The sequence below is a fragment of the Protopterus annectens genome, chromosome 7.part0, assembly GCF_019279795.1.
Source record: "Protopterus annectens isolate FY-2018-M chromosome 7.part0, PAN1.0, whole genome shotgun sequence".
Taxonomy (NCBI): Eukaryota; Metazoa; Chordata; order Ceratodontiformes; family Protopteridae; genus Protopterus; species Protopterus annectens.
The window spans coordinates 414,281,842-414,304,460 of record NC_056739.1 but is presented as its reverse complement, the minus strand read 5'-3'; the positions used below and the strand labels follow the sequence as shown (position 1 = coordinate 414,304,460).

Here is a 22,619-nt window from a genome sequence, read left to right as displayed (position 1 = left end):
GGTAAAGCACAGGTCTTCATGAAAATTATGTCATTACATAACATTCCATGGAACAAAGTTCATGACAACTTTACTCCCAGTGGCAATGTTTACCCTTGAAAACACTGCAACTGTTTTCTGGCTTGGCTAATTTTAGGGCAGTTTTTTGTGGGTCTTTCAACTTTCTGGCCATGACCTGTAATGAGCTTCAAGACAGCAGGGTTGAGAGTCACAGTTTGGTATTCTGTAAAAAGCAAATCCTTTCATGCAAACTCCACTTTTACATCAGTAACAGGAGAGCAGGCCTTTACCATAAGAAGGCCCATAGGTTCAGGCATAAAATTTAAACAGAAATAATTACAGATAAAACTACAAGCCTTACAACACTGTACAAAGCAGAAACTTTAAACTACTACAACAAAGGCTGAAATGAGGTCCTGAACCACTGACTACAATAGGACATTACATATAAGCAAGCAGTTTTTAAATGGATCTTTGCATGCAACATTGTAAAATATGCAGTTAAGCAACTGCAGAACTATCGAGAAAGTACACTTTTTAACTGAGAGGCATAAGGAACATATGGAATAGCTTCTTTTGGTTACTGATTATGGATAACACCATTCTGCTTTAACTGCAGCTATAAACATGCTCATTTTTAGAAGCACAACCCCCACCCAAACGTTCTCCCTTAGTGATTACATTTCCAGAAGGCACTATGTCCCATCTGTTGAATTTTTAAAATGCCAAATATAACACAGGAAGGAAATGTATAAGGGGGACACAGAAGTTGACTACACAATTCCTTCTTTCTTTTATACAGGCTGTTCTCGCGATGTACAATGTCTTAGAAGGAAGGCTAATGTGACATGCTGTAATGAATTCAACAGAAAAATACTTTCACCAGTATCAAAACTTCAAACTCTTCAAAAAGCAGAAACATGTTTTAACTTTATATTCACTTAATCCAAAGAGTTTTAATAATCAACTGAAGTTTTTACCCTTTACTACAATAAATGGAATACTTTGCAAATGAATTTGGTATAACAAAACAACACTAACCAGAATCACAGAAAATAACAGATTTAAATTTTTGTTTGTTACAGTGAAAAAGTTGTGCAGTAGCAGAATATTCACCCACTGGTTAATAAAAGAAGTTGGGTGATGGCATACAGGTTAAGGTGTTTACCTCTCAGACACAGGGTTTGACTCTCACCATTGAGGGAAAATGACTAGGCTTAAAATAGCCCACAAGGGTAGCTTGCCTAGTACTTACCTATGACCCTATAAGCAGCATTAAGACAGGCATATAGACAGTATAATGAATGCTATATGAAGTAATGCTTTCAGATGCCTAAATGCAAAGTTGAACATACAGCTTGTTACCCTCCTAAGAGGGATCTGGAAGCACAGGAGCCACAGATGTCACATATTTTCATTCAATCGTTTTCCATTTACCTGATTAATCCAACTCAGGACCACAAAAGAGCCAGAGCTTATCTGGGCCACAATAGGCAGCAAGGCAGAGAGAGATGATCCTTTATCTTTTTCTTTCGGCTTTTCCCGGTTAGGGGTTGCAACAGCGGATAACCTGTCCGCTCATGATCGGCAGTGGAGATTTAGGGGGTCGAGTTTCCAGCCCGACGCCCAACCTTCCACAGAAGGCGCGCACACACACACACACACACACACACACACACACACACACACACACACACACACACACACACTCATACCTAGGGCCAACTTACTTAGAGTGTCCAGTCCACCTACAGCATGTTTTTGGGACGTGGGAGGAAACCGGAGCACCTGGAGGAAACCCACACGACCACAGGGAGGACATGCAGACTCTACACAGAAGGCACCCCAGCCGAGGATCGAACCAAAGAACTTCTTGCTGTGAGGCGACAACACTAACCGCTGCACCACCGCAGCCACCCAGAGAGATGATCCTTAATGCGGTTGCTAAATCAATGCGGAACACACACATTCTCACATGATGTGCACACTTACTGGCAAGGTTGAAGCTCACCATTTCACATACAGCACATCTTTGGGATGTTGAAAGAAACCACAATATCCTGCAAAAAATCCACACAGATACAGAGTGGACATGCAGAAGACTCCATACAAAATTCCCCTCTGACAAGAAATGAAAGGGAACCAAGCATAAGACAGCAAAACTAACCACTGTGCAACAGTACAACAAATTTTGTTCCTCCAAAATAAAATAACACTAAACAGAATTGTCATTATGGTGCGGAAATATGTCCACCTTAATTGCAGAGCTACTTCCTCACCCTTCATCCAACTTCTCTTTATCTTCTCTGGTGACATCGAACTCAACCCCAGCCCTCAAATTACAAATATTCCCCGTCCATCCCTCTCATCCTCACCACTCGTCAAAGTAGGCCTAGCGTTTAGCCTCAACAATCGGCAGTTTTAACTCCAACTTGATTTAGTTCACTACATTTTACAAACCCATGATCCTTCCCTCACTGCAGTCACAAAAGATTTGATATGGCTGAAAATCCACTCCAAAAGGTAATGTGCTCCTTTCTTCACTATAAACTTCCAGGCTTAAGTTGCCCCAATTTCAGGCTTAAAAGAGGGTGCATGCCTCTCTCTAAAGGGCATTTTACCTGCTCTGAGCTAATGACATCCTACTCCACAGAGGAGTTTAGTCCCAAATGGATAGATGCTGAAGTCTCTCTCAAAAGCACAATCAAGCTCGTTTATGTTTCACTTCACCCTACCTCCTCCCCCACTTTTTAAACTCTCCATCAGGACATCCCTTCTTACTTCTTTAAAAAGACTAATACTATATTTGTAGGCAACTTCAATCTTAATTTCTTAGGTCCTCTCAGTCAAGATTCCTGCTCTCTCCAGTGTACCCTAACCCCTTTCCTGCCATCTGTTTGCTTCCCTCTGTTTATGTATATGAAAGATCCCTACTGTTCTTATCTACTGCCGCACGCTATATTGTACCTTGCTCATTTACCACTTCTAACACCTTTTTCCCTCCCTTTTTTATGCACAGGCAGGAAGCTGTAATTAAATTATACTCCCGTTACATGACTCATTGTTGGTGTGGATCTAATAAATGCTTCTTCTCCACTGAAAGCATACATCTGCCTACCTTAAGCTACTGCAATCTTGCTGGTGTTACTGGGTAACAGTTGCTTTAACCTTAGCATTAAAGTACACTGTTGTTGCATCTTTCGGCTTTTCCCGGTTAGGGGTCACCACAGCGGAACACCGGTCCGCTAATGATTGGCAGCAGATTTTTACGTACCGAGTTGCCAGCCCTGGCGTACAACCTTCAACAAAGGTACGCCCTCTCACGCATGTCTCCACACAGAAGACGCTTTAGCTGAGAATCGAACAGGACAACATCTTACTGTGAGGCAACAACTCTACCGCAGCACCACAACCACAGTCTTCTTATACACTACTTGTATACTGTTGTGTTGTGTAGTTTCCTTCTGGTGGTGCCCCCCTTTAAAAAGCAGCACCTTTTTAGGACTGACTCAGGGCAATGAAGCAGCATTAACACCTGCCTTAGTTTAGGGAGCATGTAGAATGTTGTAAACTAGCTGCACTTTACTCCCCCTCACACACACATAAACGTGCACACCCTACTTGTGTCTGTAATGTCAGGCTTTTCCTTTAGGTATTGAAATGGGCTCTTTAGAGGGTGAAAGGGGGATGAAGTTTAAACTGAACTGATCTGCCAGGATACTGGCAATATCCTTTGGATCAGTATATTTATTGCCATTCTGTTGTAGCTCAGAGCACATCTGAGCATTGCCATTTAGATTCTTGACATAGCTATAGAATGCCTTCTGGTTGTCTCTGGAATCTTTGGTAGTTTTATTTTTGTAACTAGCTTTGGAGGATTTTATGAGGGATCTCAACTTCTTACTGAGGCTGGTAAGGGAGTTTTTTCATCCTAGGATTTTCTTCTTTTCTGCAACAGTTTCATCCTTTTGTTGTAAAGTTTGTTTATGGCAAGGGACCACCAGATTGGCTTCCTTTTTTGGAGGAGAGCGTCTTGTTTCTACTGGGGATGGCACGATTCATGCAAGAGTGGATGTACTCATACAGTGCCTTAGTGTAGGATTCAGCAGTTGAAATTTCAGTTCCCATCTGCATGGATGTCTTGAAGTTTGTCACTTCTGACTTCAATAGCATGAAATTGGCTTTGGAGAAGTTTTTTACAGAGGTTTCCTTAATGGGGGGTGGGGGTTGGATGTGGATGTCAAGGGTGATCAGCTTATGGTCAGACCTGACCAACGCGGGGGTGACCATAGGTGTGGAGCATCGATTTCCTATGTTGGTAATGACCAGGTCTAGGATATTGGTGCCCCTGGTGGGACTAAGGATTAGTTTGTCCAGGGCATTGGAATTTATGAATTCCAAGAACCGTTGAGCAAAGGTGTTGGTACACGAGTAGTTTTCCCAATTAGTGGCAGGGTAGTTGAAATCACCCAGTATTAGGGTGTTTGGTTGTATCTTAATATTTACCAGTATGTTTAGAAAAGTGTAGTGAGAATCTTGGGGCATGGTGGGGGACCTGTAGCAAGCTACAATTTGGACTGCAGTCTTACCTAGTGTTAGTTGCACCTGGAAAATTTCAGACGCATTGTGTTGGGCAACTAGCCTTGTGTTGTGAATATCCTTGGTGAATATGGACACTTAGCTTTAATACACTATGGCTCTGTAATAAAATAGCTGAATTCCCACTCATAGAAAGCCTTTCATACTCCAGACATTCTTGTTCTCCAATAAACCTGCTTAAAGACCACCATTAAAGATTAAGACTTCTCTGCACTAAGTTATATTAAACTAAGGACAGACCATAAAACTGAAAGAGCCAGAAGAGTTGCTATTATGTACACAAACAGATTCCAGATGACGCTCTATACACACAATATTCCCACCTTCAACAATGCTGAAATCCTTGTTAGCCAACTTCAACTAAACCAGAACAAATCTAGTTTCATCATAGGATATACTATCCTTGGTCACATAAAATTACTCTCGAGAAGCCATCATACTGTGTTACTTAAATATAAACTGGATTAACTCTTCAGAAAGGAGCCTTACACATTCAGTAAACCTCTACAACTTTACAAAATAAATATGCTCCCCAACCAGATTTAATAAGGCCACAGATAACTTGATCACTGAGTGGATTCTAACCTCCAATCCCACAAAAATCTAACAAGCAGATATTCTTCTTGATACTACAAGCGATCATCATCCATTTATGCCATCAGAACTACAATATGAATCATATCTCCTGCACTCAGATCCTGGTTCGAAATCTCTTCACTTTTAGGAGGTGTATTCCCTGTTAACTAATTTTTGCATCTAGTGCTTAGTGCTTTTACTTAAATTTTATTATATTGGCTTAGCGTGCACACTTACAAGGTCTCCCCCCTCCATTTCCCAATCCCTGCCATTGAAATTAACTGCCACTAGCTGGCAGCAGAACACCACTAAACAGCTGAATCTTAGCCCAGATTAGCAGCTCATCTTGTAAGCAAAACAATGCTCTACTGTTATTTAAATTCTCCAGTATTACCGTCTATTGTAAAGTCACCCAAGTCCCTTCAAAGCAGTTATTTTTTCCATTCGCTGTGAATAAAGAATGGAACACAGTAACTGGCATTATCCCTACCATTAAACTACAATGCTGCTTACCTTCATTAGACTCCTGATATTTTTTCTCCAGCTCTTGCCTCCTAGGTAGGGCTCTAGATCCGGTTTCACTACCACCCCACCACACTGAATATCCTCCCTCCTCCCCTTCCCTTGATAGTGTCACATTAGGCTTCCCAATTAGTCCTGTGCCTAAACAAAGTACTCTGAAAATACAGGTTAAAGCTATTTTACCTGCACCCACATATACAAGGTGCTCTGATTTTATATATTAAAACTGTACAAATTTACTGTTGGTCACTACCTGTCCTGGAAAGGGCATACTGATTACCTCTGCAGTCTTGTGATCTGTGTGGGCCTCGCTCCGTTCGCCTCACTACACTCGGCTCACTCTGCGCCCCTACCCTGCCATTTCCCACCCGCCCCCACTATACCCACATTTATTTCTAACCTCTCATCACCTGACCACAGCCAAACCAATCAGGTACCTCATAATAACATCTTTAGTCACACCCCTACCTGACTCACCACCTATATCTGACAGACAATTCCGACGAACCACACCCCCACCTTCTCCTTTATTCCTTAAGCAGCTTACTACCAACACCCAAGCTTCACTTACATACAACATCCAAATCACTCTTGTATCAATCTCACTAGCTCTCACAGCACTAGCCTGCATCACATCCATCCAAACTAATATATCACTAGACAATTCTGCATTCCATACAACACTTACTTCCATGCCTAGGGAAACCCACACAAACTTCTTTATAAATTCTACAATATTTAATGATAGCACCATATATATGATATATATGTTCCACACACCAAGATGCAACACTATAAAAGTATCACCTAGATCCAAAAAAGAAGTCACATACACAATCAAACACCTACTATCAGGCGACATACACCCAAACCCAGGTCCACGTTACACCCAGTGTATATCCAAACAAACAACAGACCTATTAATTATTAACATCAATGCAAGAAGCACAGCGAATAAACTACCTGACCTGCATGCATTCATAGGCCACTACACTCCTGACATACTGACCATTACTGAGACATGGCTTAAATCAAATATCCAAAATGTAGAAATCCTCCCACCAGGCTATAATATACTAAGACTAGATATAGCAGGTAAAAAAGGAGGTGGAATAGCAATTCTCTTTAAAAATACACTAAATCTCCAACCTCTGCAAACCCCTCTACCTAAATTCAAAAAGCTGAAACACTAGGTTCAGTTCTCTGCATAAACAAAACAAAAAAAAATCAATATCCTCTGCTGCTACATCCCACCAGGAAACAGCACTTCCATAATTGAGAAATCTTATAATGGTCTAGAGATAATCTACCACAGGAAAGTATTCTACTAGGTGACCTAAATACTGACTGGTTATCCTGCAATTCCAACCGCCTCTCTAACCACATAAATCTCTATGGGTTCTCACAACCCATTGATGAACCTACCAGAATAGATAAAAAAAAAAAAAAAATCACAAAAACAATCCATACTCGATTGGACACTGGTCAACTGCTCCAAACAAAACTACCAGACAGGCTGTCTACCAGACAGTGTTAGTGACCACCTCCCCACATTCCTATTACGCAAACGCACTAGCTTACCCAAGCCCATAGTTCATAGCAAATCCAACAAGACCGCAACCTAAATCCTCAGGATCTTAACTCAATTCTAAGACAATGTAACTGGGAACCTCTACTAACCCTTGGACTAGATCAGGCAGTTAGTTACTTTAACAGTACTTTTACCAATATCCTCAACAGTATTGCCCCAACTAGGAATGTCAGAGTAAAAGCTAACTATGCACCATGGCTAAGTAGGGACACTAGAGGCCTACTAAAGTCCAGAGATAAGGCCTGGAAACTCTGGAAGAGGAAAAACACTGCCCTATCCAAACAAACTTACCAACAACTTACGAACCAAGCCAAAAGACAAACCAAACTTGACAAACAGAAATATTTCCTTAATGTCCACACAAAACACTTAAGAAACCCACACAAATTTTGGCAAGCCATCAACTCCTTACTGAAACCAGGAAAAACTACCACTCCTACTCCCAACTCAGCCAATAATAGCATGGATATAGCCTCTCAATTTAACCACCATTTCACTGTCTCTAGTCTAGCCTTATCTAACCAATTATCCAACAATAACCATTCATATTCACCAACCAAACATCCAAACAACATTCTCCCCCTAACTCTCTCACCTGTTCCTATCTCATCAATTAAGAAACTCCTTCCGAAACTTAAACCTACCACCCTTGCAGCTGATCATTTACCTGCCAACTTCCTAAAAATGGCTGCTGAATCCATATCCTACCCTGTGTCCATCCTCATTAACTGCTCCATACAAGAATCCTATATCCCTCAACTATGGAAAGTATAATACATCATCCCTCTTCATAAAGGTGGAAATTCTTATGACTTCTCAAATTACCGTCCAATCACCATTTTATCTCCCCTTTCTAAACTTCTAGAGAAATGCATTCACTTTCAAGTCATGAAGTTACTGGACACACACAAATTCCTGTACACCACACAACATGGCTTCCAGCCACATCAGAGCACAACTACTGCTCTCCTTTCCTTTACTAGCATAGTTACCCAACACAGGAATAATAACTTCACATCTGCCATATTTCTGGATTTCTCCAAGGCATTCGATAAGGTCTCACACACCATACTACTAGACACTCTCGCCTCCCTATCCTTTGCCCCATCTACTATTGTCTGGTTCAAGAATTACCTGTCTGATGGGCAGCGGTCTGTCCAATGGCAAGGTATACTTCCCCTCAACTTCCAACTTCCATAGGTGTACCACAAGGCTCAATACTAGGCCCACTTCTCTTTAATATTTTCACCAACAACTTACATACCACAACCAAACAGGCCTCACATACAGTATGCAGATGATTCCACTCTAATCTGCTCAGCCCTTCGCTCCCCTCCTTTCAACAACTCACCCAAGAATCTTTTAGCTCTGTGGAAAAAAGGATTACTGGCACCCAACTCATCCTGAACCCCAACAAGACTAAATTATTGTTATTTACCCCCAACAAATCAAAAACTACTCCTCTTTCCTTTACTATCACTTCCAGAAATGGTACCACCATTTCTCCTTCAGCCCACACCAAACTCCTGGGCATCAAAATTGGCAAAAACCTTCACTTTGATGTCCATATATCCCAAACTATCAAAAAGGTTCACAAAAAATGGGTACACTCTATAGGCTCAAAAACCTCCTCTCAGATCAAGCTAGAATCACCCTAGCACAAACTCACCTATTGTCCACACTAATGTATGCAGCACCTATTCTTACCCATATCAGAAAAATAGACCTGGATAAACTTGACTCATGCTATAATAAGATTGCCAAGTTTGCCAACAACTCCTCCTTCAGAAAACACCACTGCATAGCTCTTAAGGACCTATAATGGTTAGAATTTCCACCAGCTAGTCATTACTTACAACATTCTGAAATATCCTGATAAAATCCCATCACTAGGGCAACTACTAACTCAATATACAGCAAATCGCCCCCTCCGCTCTAATGACAAATCACTCCTCAGTATCTCTAGAGCTAATAATACCGCAGGAAAAGCACTAGTCTCCCAGTTTTTAGCAACTGTGTGGAATACCCTCCCCCCTTCAATAACAGCAAGCTCCTCTACCTCACACTTCAAAAACACCCTAAAAGCACACCTACTGAATACCTGGTTATGTCTATGCATTACATAAAAATAAATGCTTCCTACCTCTCACCCTCTATTGACAATGATGTCTTCTAATTACTTCACTGTCATGCTCTACAGTACTAATAGTTAAGCTATTGCTAGTCAGTAGCTCATCAAGCATGATCAGTGCTGGCATATATTCTGCATGTATTCATATTTCTAGCCTGAAAATGTGAATAATGTTGTTTTAATATGTCTTGTCTGTCTAAAAATTCCTACATGTAAATATCTATTATGACTTGTCTGTCTATAAATTCCCACATGTAAAGATCTATTGGTGTTCTTCACTGCTAGCTTGTTCTTATAATTCTGTTTAAAACATGTATTATTGTTATAGTTGTGGAGATTTTCTCCCCGGGCCTCTGCTGTAAATGGACCTAGTCCAGTCAGACTTTCCCGGTAAACAAATGTAAAATAAAATAAAATAAATAAATAAATAAGTTACATTTATAACTACTCTGCAGTAATGCAACTGGAATTGACTAAGGTATCTTTCCTTAGGCAAAGCAACCAAAATCTTCAAAAGCATTTTCAAGTCCCACCTAGAAGAAACTGCATAGAGGAAAACCCAGCCCTTTAACTTACCCAGGCCACAAACTGTGTATGAAAAAAGTGACAATGCCTGGAGGTGTTGGCATACTTTTAGGACTCCATCCAACTATCAAGTCAAAACACAGAAGTTACTTCTATCACCTGAAGAACAAACAGCTAAACACTCCCAAAACTTTCTGGACAACTTTTAACAACCTCTCAAACCTGGCAAGGCATGCCTACCCAACCTAATGCCCAATGAATCTGAACTTAAAATAGCCTAATCCTTTTAACACCCATTTTATCAATGTAGCAAACTCTTCTCAAAAACTCACCGTATGCCACCTTCTTACAATCAGTCAATTACAACTACTATAAACTCTCACACCCTCTCTTTAAAACCTGTACCCAAATGCAGCTGTCAAAAAATTACTGTAAAAGCTAAAGCTAGCTATACTAGCAGCTGATAATCTTCCAGATGAATTCATAAAACTAAAAGAAGACAGTGGAGATGGGCATATCCCATCTCCAAACGTATTAATAAGTCAGCAGCAGAGTCCCGTGTCCCAAAAAGTTAGAAGCAAACTTCCACTTATTTTTATTTATTTATCTGACATTTGTTGACCAGGGAAGTCCAGCTGGGAATCTGGTTGTTTGGTCAGTGAGTCCAACACTTCATAATGGTCTACACAGACAGCTTCAAGAATCATATCCAACTATGCTGCAACATCAGTTGGGATGATTACAAAATGGCATTCTGAAGGAAGCACAGTGAAAGGGGGGGGGTTAGCAATGTTCATAGGTTCATAGGTGTTTAATAGGCTAACGACCACAAGGGCATTTTTAAGCCTAGCCATGCATCCCAAATCTGACTAGTTCTGATACCCTTTATACGTGTAATCATGGGACTGGGAGATGAACCACTGCATCAGAGACATAGGTGCCAAACCAGGGATGAATTTCCATTTTCACATCCAATTGTCCAAGTTGCACTTGAATTGGATTAGGGAGGAACTCCGCTTCACATGGATGGGGAGCCTGTTCCATAGATGGGGTAGTCTCTGGGATACATCCCTATCTCTCCAGCAGGTCCTATTTATATCACAGGCAAGGTTTAAGTCTTTAGAATGGGTAATTCTGGTACTGTTTGTTTTGTGGATATGCAGGAGGTCCATCAGAGTGGGGTCTGATAATGCCCTGTATGCCAGGCATAGGTCTTCCCTCAAATGACTGTAGGAGAGAGAATACAGGGATAGGGCCTTGAGGCGGTCTGCACAGGACATATTACTTATGCCCTGTATTCTTTTAGTGAGGAACCTCTGTGGATGTTCCAGTTGTTGGATATGCCTGGTTAGGTAAATACCAAAGGGGGTATTGTACTCAATGATTGGTTTGATGAATGTCAAATACAGTGGAACAATGACTTCCTTGGAATCAGATGCTATGCCTTTGTTTATAAGTTGCGCAACATAGACTGATTTTCTCACCACTGTAGACACGCTATGATCAAAGGTTAGATTACTATTTATGAGTGTCCCTAAGTCCCTGACTACTGGGTCAACTCTAAGGGGTGCGTTATCAATATGATAGTTACCAGGGATGGATGATTTCCCAAAGGATACTATTATGCATTTCTTGGCATTTAGCTTTAGTCCATGACTCGGACAACAGTTGTTTGTCTGTGTCAGCCTCTCCTGGAGAACATTTGTGTCAGTGTGAGATTCAATGACAGCTCCAAATTTGCAATCAGCTGCAAATTTAGCAAGCCAGAGACCATTGACATTGGCCTTAACTTCTGAGGAGTAAATGCCAAAAAGGAGTGGTCCAAGGACTGATGCCTGAGGGACTCCACTTGTGACTGGCCTCCCCAATTGTAACTTTCTGGGTCCTAGTTGGCTATCCACCAGGTGACATACGGGTTTGTACCTAACCTCTTGAGTTTCTCAACAATGCCAGAGTGGGGTAGTGTGTCAAATGCCTTGGCCAGGTCAAGGTAGGCAGTGTGAACGATTTTGCCCTCATCCATTGTTTGGTGACCTTCTCAAACATATCCTCCAGGTTCAGTAGGCATGCTCTGACCTTTACAAGACCAAACTGGGTTGGGTCCAGTATCTGGAGGTTTACTATACCTCTGTTGCCTCACAAACCCCAGGTTCTTAGATGTGATACCTTCTATACAGAGAATATCCATCTCCTGAGACTACATGGGTTTTTGCCAGGTGTTCTCTTTCCTCCCACATCCCACAGATGAGCCACATGTGAACTGAAATATGTTTTCTCCAAGCTTGCTAGCTGGTGCACATGATGTATTAGAGTGAATGTGTGTGTGCATCCTGTGACAGGCTGATGCCCTGTTCAAGATCAGGTGTTCTTCATCAGACCTCCCCTACTTCCCTCAATTAGATTGAGCAGGTAACTAGAAACTGAATAAATATTTTTTGGAAGGTATATTTTCATACCTTCACTGCATAGCCTTCTCCATGTTTTATTTTATCTGTTATTTATTTATTGACTTACAATTACCAGAAAGTTTGACTGGGTAGGAAACCATTTTCAGCAGGGACCCAGGGAGAAAAGCTCCAAAGTATTACAAAACATTTTAAAAACAATAATTTTAGAGTCTTTAAAAATAATACAAAAAAAAGTCTACAAATTATACCAAATTAGACATAATATGAAAATATTAGTTAAAAATACATACAAGTTACATAACAATGAAAGATTTTAATCAGTTTATAGAGAAATTAAAAGTAAGTTAGGATAATACAAACAGGATTTGCAATACACATTGAGAGAAAAGCACGCTTGTGGTATATTTAGAGAGAAAGCTAGGGGACAGAAACTGATATAAGGAAGAAAGTGAGTGAAGAAGGGAGAGTAAGAAAATGTAAGTTATGAATAGGTATTTGTTCACATTTAGGCATATAGTTTATCTTGATGTTGAGCAAAAACAGAGCCAGATTTTGGCTAGGTAGTCCTTCAGAATGGTTTTGAAGGATGGGAAGGTATTGGTCCGATGGCTACAGATAAAGAGTTCCAGTTCTTAGCAACATGGTACAAGTACTGACAATGCCCAGTAGATTTGTGGACAAGCAGGACTTTTTGGTCACTGGATCATAATGCATAATGACCAACTAGGAAACATAGTTGTGTAAAATGTTAGTGCTAGACAAGCAGATGGCTTCTAAAAATGTTAGAGGTGGTAAAACGCTGTGTACATGTTAGTTAATGGGGTAGCTCAAACCAATTTAGGCTTTAGTGCTATACAGTGGTGGGTTCTGAAAGGGGTATTTGCTGCAAATTTAGCAACTTTGTTATACCATTGCTCAAGTTTTGATTTTTGTGATGCCTGAAGGTTAGCAAGGTTGGAAGAACCACAGAGAAGTGTGGGGAGGAGATAAGTAGTGGCAATTGTTGCTTTAGTTGCGTCAGTGAAAAAGATTTTAGCTCTACAAAGCATCCCTAGTTTTTGATGAGGTTTTTCTTATGTAATTTTGTATATGCAGGTCAAATTTAAGATTATCATCCACTATCACCCTTAATAAGTTGCTACTTCAACAACTGTATTATCAAGACAGAAGAATTTAATGTTTCAGTGACTATTAAAGCTTCCTGAGTAATTTTTAGAGGTATGCCACGATGTCAAATGTGCAAACGAGTGTGTAATCATCTATGTACTGTTTTAGGGAGGCTTGTTTTGGGGATGCGTGGAGGGTGTTGGTAAGAATATTAAGGAGGACAGGATCAAGGACAGAGCCTTGTGGTAAACCGATGGTGACTGGGAGGTATGGAGAGAGGGTGGACTGCCACTTTACAGGCTGATACCTACTGGATAGGTAGCTTGGCTTAGACAGACCTAAAGCGGACATTTGAAGGAGAAGTTTGTTGTGACAATCAGTGTCAAAAACTTTAGAAAAGTCTATGAATAAAGAGGAGACTAGTTTGCCGTTATCTCTGACTTTGTTAACAACATCTACATAGGTAAAAAGTGAAATGATACTACTATGGGAAGGAAGGAAGCCATGGTATGAGGGGAATAGGACACTTTTTCCTGCAGGAGATAGTTTAGTAATCCTTTTGTATACATTTTTTTAAGTATTTTGGTGAGGGTAGATAAGACTGCTACAGATCTAAAATTTGCAAAGTCTGTTGAACTTCCTCCTTTGTGCAGAGGAAAAATGTGAGATTTTTCCAGAGACAGAATGTAGGATTCCTGGACTGACCTATTTATAAGGATTGACACAAGGTAGGCAATGTTATCGACTGCTATTTTAAGGTATTCGCTTGGAAAATCATCAGTTGTCATACAGCATGGTTTTAGTTTAACAGCAGTTTTATATATGATGTGGGCACAGGTTTGAAGGCAAAAGTGGGTGTGGTGATACATGACTGCTGGGCAGGGTTAGGATTACATATTGGGGAATCCCTGTTAGAGATACTATATTAACTGTGAAATAAGAGTGGAACTGTACTGCGGTTTCGAGTGATGAGTTATTGAGAGAGGGGTTAGAGTTGAATTTTTGACTGGGATGAAAGATTTCTTTAAGGACTGACCAGAATTTTTAGGGCTATATATACTATTATTCCAAAAGTTATTACAGTCGTTTTTTTGCCTTCATTAATAGTACAACTGTGAAGCATTCTGAAGTGTTCAAGCTATTGTGGTCTTTTATAGTTTTGCCATTCTTTCCATGCTTTTCTCTATCCTGCATTAGCAGTCTATTCGTTTTAGACAGTCAAATTGCATTATTTATTTTTAGTTTCTTCCTTCTAGGAGGTGGAAGGCTATTTAACATATTTAATAGAACACACTATTCTTAGTCCTTTTTCTTACCATGTATTCCTCCCTCTCTTCCTCTTTTATTCACCCTTTCATCACCTAATCATTTTTTTAGCTCAGTCACTCACTTTCTTCACATTTACATGTAATCCTTTCTCCTGTCCTTCTCTGCATTCATCATACAAGACCTTAAGGATTTTATGTGCAGTTTTTCTCACTTAGCCTTCAGTGACTCAGTGACTCATACAGTTAGCAAAATAAAAATTGTATCTTTCGGCTTTTCCCGGTTAGGGGTCGCCACAGCAGAACTCCAGTCCGCTAATGACTGGTAGTTGATTTTTACGTGCCGAGTTACCAGCCCTGATGCACAACCTTCAACGAAGGTACGCCCATTCACGCATGTCTCCACACAGAAGACGCTCTAACTGAGAATCGAACCAGACAGTGTCTTACTATGAGGCGACAATGCTACCGCAGCACCACCACCACGGATACAAAATAAAAATAAATAATAAAACAAATCTTAAAGAATATTGCTTTCATTTTAAATGTTTTCTATGCAGTAGTCCTGTGAGTCATAAGCACTACATATATCTGCATTAGCACATCATATGTTTCCTTAGATTATATTTACCTTTGTTTTCATTTGACTTAAATATTTTCTTCCTGCTCAAAGTCATAGTTCAGACAATGCAGTGTGCAACTTATACAGTAAGCAATTAAAATCTTAAGCATGGAAAAGACAGCAAAGAAATTTTAATTTATTAGGGTTACACTTTCTTTAAATAACCTAACCTCAACACTTTATTTCAATTTTTTCACAAAACCTATGAGGGAAAAGTTCTTTTCCAAGATAACAAAGATATTTCAGCAAACACATAGAATAAATAAATAAATAAAAAAGAAAATAAATGTTACAAAGGTCCAAAAACCCACTGAAAGTCGGAAATGTATATTAAAACAGTTCCTCTTCTTTAACAATAACTTACGAACCAAAAGAATCTAAAAAAAGTATTTTTTTTCCCCATGAAAATTGTATTTCATTTACATCTGGACATTAAAAACCTACTTGAAGTAATAGCCCTATTAGAAAAGCATGAAGATAAATGGCATCACAACACTAAATGGAAATAATTTTGATGAAGTTAAAAATGTATTTAGCACTGTAACATAGTGCCCCTGAATTTAACAAACTAATGCAAGGTTGAATAAAATAAATTATAATACGGAACAAATATTCTTTTAATAACCTTACCATTAGCTCTTAATTTATTATCATAAAATCTGAAGGAATCTGTTTTCTGAGAAACCAGCTCATTCAATCAAAATGCAAACTAAATAAAGGAACAAAAATGGTTACAAAGGATCTTCCAAATCTAAAAAAAAAAAAAAAAAAAAACAGCCTATTTTTAGACAACAGACTGTACAGCAAAAGAATATGAAAATTGAAGGTTTCCCATGAACATTTTAATCTTACATCTAAACTTTCAAAAACTACCAAAAGAAATAGCAACAGTAGATATTACTTGAGAATAAATTAATTACACCTGAACAGAAAATGGAAATAATCCTGAAGAAGTTAAAATGCATTTAACTCTCCAACATTATGTCCTTCAATCTAACAAAATGATGTACATTGGGACATAATAAATTATGATGAGCAAGAAAATATTGTCCGGATAAAATATCAAGAACATATGTAAAGTCATTGAAGACCACTCATTACTCATTCACAAATTACAGACTTGGCGAACATTTTAGAAACATGATCTATCTTGCTTGATAATAACATTAACAAACCTTTACAAACACAGTTGACATGTTCCAAAACAAAATTAAGAATCAAAACAAACCCCCAATACACTGACTCATGAAAGACACTTCAGTCTCAGCTACACCTGTCAACTTTCACAACTCAGTGACAACTACAAAAGGCCTACCTTTGATTTACTGCTATTTAAAACAATGTACTACTACTTTCTGTACTTCATAAAAACCCATCTGCAAAAAGCCAGAGAGCTCAAACTCTGGGCTAAACAGTTAAATCACACCCATATATTTCTATGAAAACAAATTTACAGTAGGCAATTCACTACTGCTGAAGGTGCTGTATAGGTTCAATAGAGAAAACAAGAAACGTTCTTATAGGACATCCTCAGCCAGCCATCTGTATATACAGTGTAACAAAGACTAGCTTTAACTTCTCTGTAACACACTCCACATCCCAGTGTGAAAAGTCAATTTACAATCTAGCTGGGTAGGCCACTAGAATAACCACCCTTAGGTAAGAATCTAATCACTGATTCAGAGACATGGTACAGTAAGTACCAAGGTCTTTGGTCATCCCAAAAGTAAAGCCACTAGTACCACTCCATCAGTCAAACCACTGTAAAACTGAGTCAGTGTAACACACTTTTGCACAGATGACAACAATCATTCATAGGTTCATAGGTAGGTACTAGGCTATCGGCCCAAGGGCCTACGTAAGCCTAGACAGCAAGGTACTATAGCTTACGCCACCCAAGAAAGTTAGTTATTTTCCTGTGCCACTGTCCAGCAGAGACACAGAAGTGATCCCCAGGGTGTATTTCCTATTTCCCATCCACTCATCAAGATTTTTCTTGAAGAGTGCTAATGAAGAACTTTGCTTGACATTGAAGGGTAGCTTGTTCCAGAGTATAGGAAGTCTCTGGGACAGGAATCTATCCCTCCAGCGTGTCCTGTTTATTGTGATGACAAGGTTTAGGTCCCTAGAGCGTGTAGCTTGGAGGGATTGGGATTTCTTTAGGTGTAGCATGTCCAACAGCTCTGGGTTTGACATAGCTTTATATGTTAGGCAGAGATCACCTTGGAGTAGGCGATATGCTACGGAGTAAAGCTGAAGTTTTCTGAGGCGGTCATTGTAGGGCATTTGTTTGAGGCCAGTAATCCCCTTTGTGAGGTACTTCTGTGGCCTTTCCAGCTGCTGCAGATGTCTTGTGAGGTACATTCCAAAAGGGGTGTTGTATTCTATAATGGGTCTAATCAGTGACGAGTAGAGGGGAACAATGACCTCTTTTTTCCTGGATGAGAACCCTTTTATGATGAGGTGTGCCACATAGAAGGACTTCCTGACTACTGTGGCAATGTGACTATCAAAGGAGAGACTACTGTCCACCTGGGTCTCAAGATCTCTTATCACGCATTCGGTGTTAAGTAGATTGCTGCCTATGTGGTAGTTAATGGGTACAGAGTTTTTACCAAAGAGGATGACACTGCACTTTTTGGCATTGAGCCTGAGGCCATGGCTCTGACACCAGGCATCTGTCTCAGTGAGGCCCTTCTGTAGGATGTCCACATCATTTGGGGACTTGACTATGGCTCCTAGTTTGCAGTCATCTGCGAACCTTGTCAGCCAGAGGCCTTCTATGTTAGCCTGTACTTCAGAGAAGTAGATACCAAACAGGAGAGGTCCCAGGACGGAACCCTGTGGCACTCCACTTGTCACTGCCTTGAGGTCAGACATGGAGTCTGCAACTTTTACAGTGTGGGTTCTGTCAGTGAGCCAGTTGGCAACCCATCTTGTGACATAGGGATTTATATCTAGTTTAGCGAGTTTAGCTATAATTCCAGAATGGGGGATGGTGTTGAAAGCCTTGGCGAGGTCAAGATAGGCTGTGTGAACCACCTTACCCTCATCCACGGCTTTGGTGACTGCAGAAGTCAATCAGGTTCAGGAGGCATGATCTACCTTTCACAAACCCGAACTGGGTGGGATCCAGAGTTTGGAGGTTACCAATGTCTTTGTTTATGAGTTCCATGATGATACGTTCCATAGCGTTGCAGACCAGGCTCGTCAGGCTAACAGTGGTGGCTCCTCCTTTGTGGAGTGTAATAACTATTGCTGTGCGCCATTCAGTGGGCACAAAGCCTGATGCGAGGCTATTATTGAACATAATGCTTAAGTGGGGAGTCAGTTCGTTCTGAAGTTCGTGTAAAACGCAGCCTGGGTTGTTGTCCGGTCCCATGGATGCTGTGTTTTTGGCTTTAGAGAGTGCAGCTTTTACCTGTGTAGTTGTGATTACAGGGACTCTGCATTTTTCCAGTATAGATATGGGCCCTTTAGGGGGTGAGAGGGAGGTGAAGTTAGCACTGAACCGATCTGCCAGGATGTTTGCAATATCAGTTGGTTCTGTAATTTTCGTGCCTTTGTGCTGTAACTCAGAGCAGATCTGGGTGTTGCCATCTACATTCTTGACATAGCTATAGAATGCTTTGTAGTTGTCCTTGGATTTAGTGGAGATTTTGTTTTCGTAGCTAGCTTTGGAGGATCTTATAAGGGATCTCAGCTTCTTACTGAGGCTGACCAGGGAGCTCCTCCACTCATAGGATTTTACTCTCTTTTGCAACAGTTTCTTCCTTCTGTTGTACAGTTTGTTTATGGCAGGGGACCACCAGATTGGCTTCCTTTTTTTGGAGGATAGCATCTTAGTTCTGTTTGAGATAGCACGATCCATGCACTCGTGTAAGTGCTTATAGAGTGCATTTGTGTGGGATTCAGCAGTTGTAACTGTATTGTCCATCTGCATGGGTGTCATGAAGTTCATCACTTCTGCACTCGTGTAAGTGCTTATAGAGTGCATTTGTGTGGGATTCAGCAGTTGTAACTGTATTGTCCATCTGCATGGGTGTCATGAAGTTCATCACTTCTGTTTTAAGAAGCATGAAGTTGGCTTTGGAGAAATTTTTTACTATGGTTTCCTTAATGGGGGGTGGGGGCAGGATGTGGATATCAAGGGTGATAAGCTTATGGTTGGATCGGACCAACGAGGAGTTGACTTCAGGTGTGGAACACCGGTCATTCATGTTGGTAATGACTAGGTCTAGGATACTGTTGCCCCTGGTGGGGGTGTGGATAAGTTGATCTAGGGCACTGAAGTTTATGAATTCCAGAAAATGTTGATCTAAGGAGTTGGTACACGAGTAGTTTTCCCAGTTAATGGTGGGTTAGCTGAAGTCGCCCATTATTAGGGTGCTTGGTTGAACCCTAATATTTTCCAATAAATAGACACCACATCCTTCAGTATTGACAATCACCCAGCCAAAGGTAAAATCTTTCCAGTAGCTTAGCTAAAGGAAGCTACTAGGAAAGGTATAAGTAATAATTTTTTCGGCTTTTATTCCCTCTTTCTTACATACTTTAAATTGTGACATTTATCCATTCCCAGAAAAAAATCCACTACATGACTGCTACATTAAAATGTAAAATAAAAGATATAATGAATACTCTGCACTTAAGTTAATTCAGTCAGAATTCCACTGATAACAGGATTCAAAGCCAATAGAAACAGTGAAAAAAACTTAAATCAGATTCACTTGTGAGACTAATAACAATACCATGGATACGCACATTATTTACCAAAATCAAATCAATCTGAGAAAAGACAATAAAACAGAATAAATAAGAACAGGTGCAACTCCATGAGAGGAGGATATTATTCCATCAGCTTCAACATGTTGAACATGGTCACCATGCAACCCTAACCAATGTTAGACCTCCATAATACTCTGGAATTATTATAGGTGAATACTAGGCTAACTGCCCTGAACGGCCATTTTAAGTCTGCCTAATAACTCTAGATCAGAATCAAACCCTTTGCCTTGTGCTCATGAGGTAAAGACCTTCACTATCATGTCAAACCTCACCCTTTACAGGTGAACAGTAGGTAACTGCTCTGAAGGATTATTTTAAGCCTACACAATAACCTGAGGTCAGAATAATACCCTGTACCTTGTGACTATGAGGTGAACATCTAAACCATTATGCCAAACACACATCTTTGGTATGCACTGATGGATTCAAACACCTGTTTTCTAAAGTTTTAACAAATCTGCAACATATTTGTGGACACTGACTTAAGAATGTATCTTCAGATTTTTTTATTTGTTTATATTTGCCCTCATTTTTATTTTATTCCTAACTGCTACAATTAGTCTTTTTACTGAACCACAGTTTATTAATAGATTTAACAGAAGTGTTTTGTAGCAAGTCTATCCACCACAGAGAAGTCTGCCTGGAAAAAAAAAAGTTTTGATATTAGCATGCACTGTGCTACACACACATCACTGGAGACCAAGCTTAGCCTAAACAAGAGGTGCAGTCAGAAATTAAAATTTGGCTACGAAACATTAACGCTCTAACTGTAACATAACTAGAATATTATCTGAAGATCCTAAAAATAAGAGGATGTAGCAAATACATGTTAATTTCTACACTAAGCGTTGTTCTCGGGTAACTAGTAACAAATGTGCATAAGTACAGACAGTTGTTACTGCTAGTTTCTCTATCCTTTATAGTATGTCTGGCTTCCAATTATACCATCTGATGCTGGAGTCTCGTATACAACTCTAGTCTGTTAATTACTTGGGCAAAATCGACATTTATGTATTACTGAATTAATCTGTATATAATTTAAGAAGAATGAAAAAATACATCTGAGCACTGGGCACTGTCCTGGAGTGAGCAAAATGCTACTCTGTCACGGTTTACGTGATGTATATTTCAGCACCTATTTTATCAAGACTCTGGTACACTGGCAAGTCAGCAACATGTAGTCGAGTTCAACACATGCACAGGCATCGACTTGCTCTGTGTAGAATAGAATCAATACAGATGAAATCAGATACAGGCATCACTATCTCCACTCGTTCACTACTAGGCAAATACCACCAAGAAGAAAACGAATAAGGGTCTCAAAGACTCTCCTGATGAACGATCACTGTTATGAGCAGCTGTACAGAAATAACAGCAACTATCTGCATGATCAAATGGCCAAGGATGCCCCATCCCCCAAAGTTACTCAGAAGTTTTACCAATAATTTTCAAGCGCATTCTTGACTACTATATCCAGCGATCAAAATTTTCTACAAGGGCTTCAAGTAATAGCACATAAACGTTTTTGTGAGAGGCTTACCTGGGGAAATTGACACCGATTCTAAAGCGATTCTCCGGAAATTGAGAAGCAGAAAAAGGCAGACACTGACTCCCCTTAGTGACATTGCTAATGCTGGCAAACCCTGATCTGACAGCTGGTATTCCAGATGTATACCACCAAAGCCTACTTCAAACCTTTTCCCTTACTAACTCTCACTATAGCTGGGTGGACTCTCGCGATTGCCGAGAAATGCAAGCACTCGCTCAGACATCAGCGAATGGGAAAAGCACAAAGAAAGTATTTACTCTGCTCTACACCGTTTCATCCTCTCTCGCCTTCGGGTTATAAATTTTCTACTAGGAAAGGAATTTAACAGCAAATCAGTGACTGCGGAGGCAGGGCGTCAGTGCCCAGTCTATCCAATCCCGAGCAGATTCACTTTTTTGGTAGGCAGGATGACGAAGAAATTTCTAAACTTGAATGGAAAGTTCTTGAAAATTCTTGAAAAAAAGCTTGGGGAAGGAAAGGTTTATAGAAGTATTGCCACGTCGTTAAAAGGCAGGAATTGCAAAAGAAGGATCTGGGGATGGGTGGGGAGCGCGAAAGTGGAAATGATATTTTGTGCTGGGAGGTTAAGGTCTGTGAAATGAGCAAGGCATTCTGCTAAAGCAGTATACTATAGGCACACACAGTGCGTATCGCGTGAGGGGAACAGGATGTGAGGATTTTGTGTGAAATATGATTTCATTGCTGTGCTGTAACGGAACTGAATTGTACTATTTCTGCGGTATTTGTGATTTTGCTTTTGAATTATGACCATTGTAACATATGATGTACTAACGGAACAGTGACATTGTTTGTATTGCGTTTCAGATGTCACATACACTGCCTTCTTATTTTTCAGGAAGCGTCCAATAAAAATAAGTGGACGTGTTGCTGAAAGAATGGTATAAGTATTTTCTGATTATCTTTTGGCATGATTTT

At 40.1% G+C, this 22,619-nt stretch overlaps 1 protein-coding gene across 2 annotated transcripts in view; it reads right to left on the bottom strand.

The window, feature by feature from the left end:
• PLOD3 (procollagen-lysine,2-oxoglutarate 5-dioxygenase 3) overlaps positions 1–21,971 on the bottom strand; it is a gene marked incomplete at its 3' end in the record, with an annotated part of 993,531 nt that extends 971,560 nt beyond the window's left edge. The window contains 1 exon segment of one of the 2 annotated variants that reach the window (XM_044076999.1): positions 21,675–21,971. In XM_044076999.1, coding sequence (XP_043932934.1) covers positions 21,675–21,759 — 85 coding nt within the window. 2 annotated transcript variants of the gene reach the window in all.
• Positions 21,972–22,619: the final 648 nt, after the last annotated feature.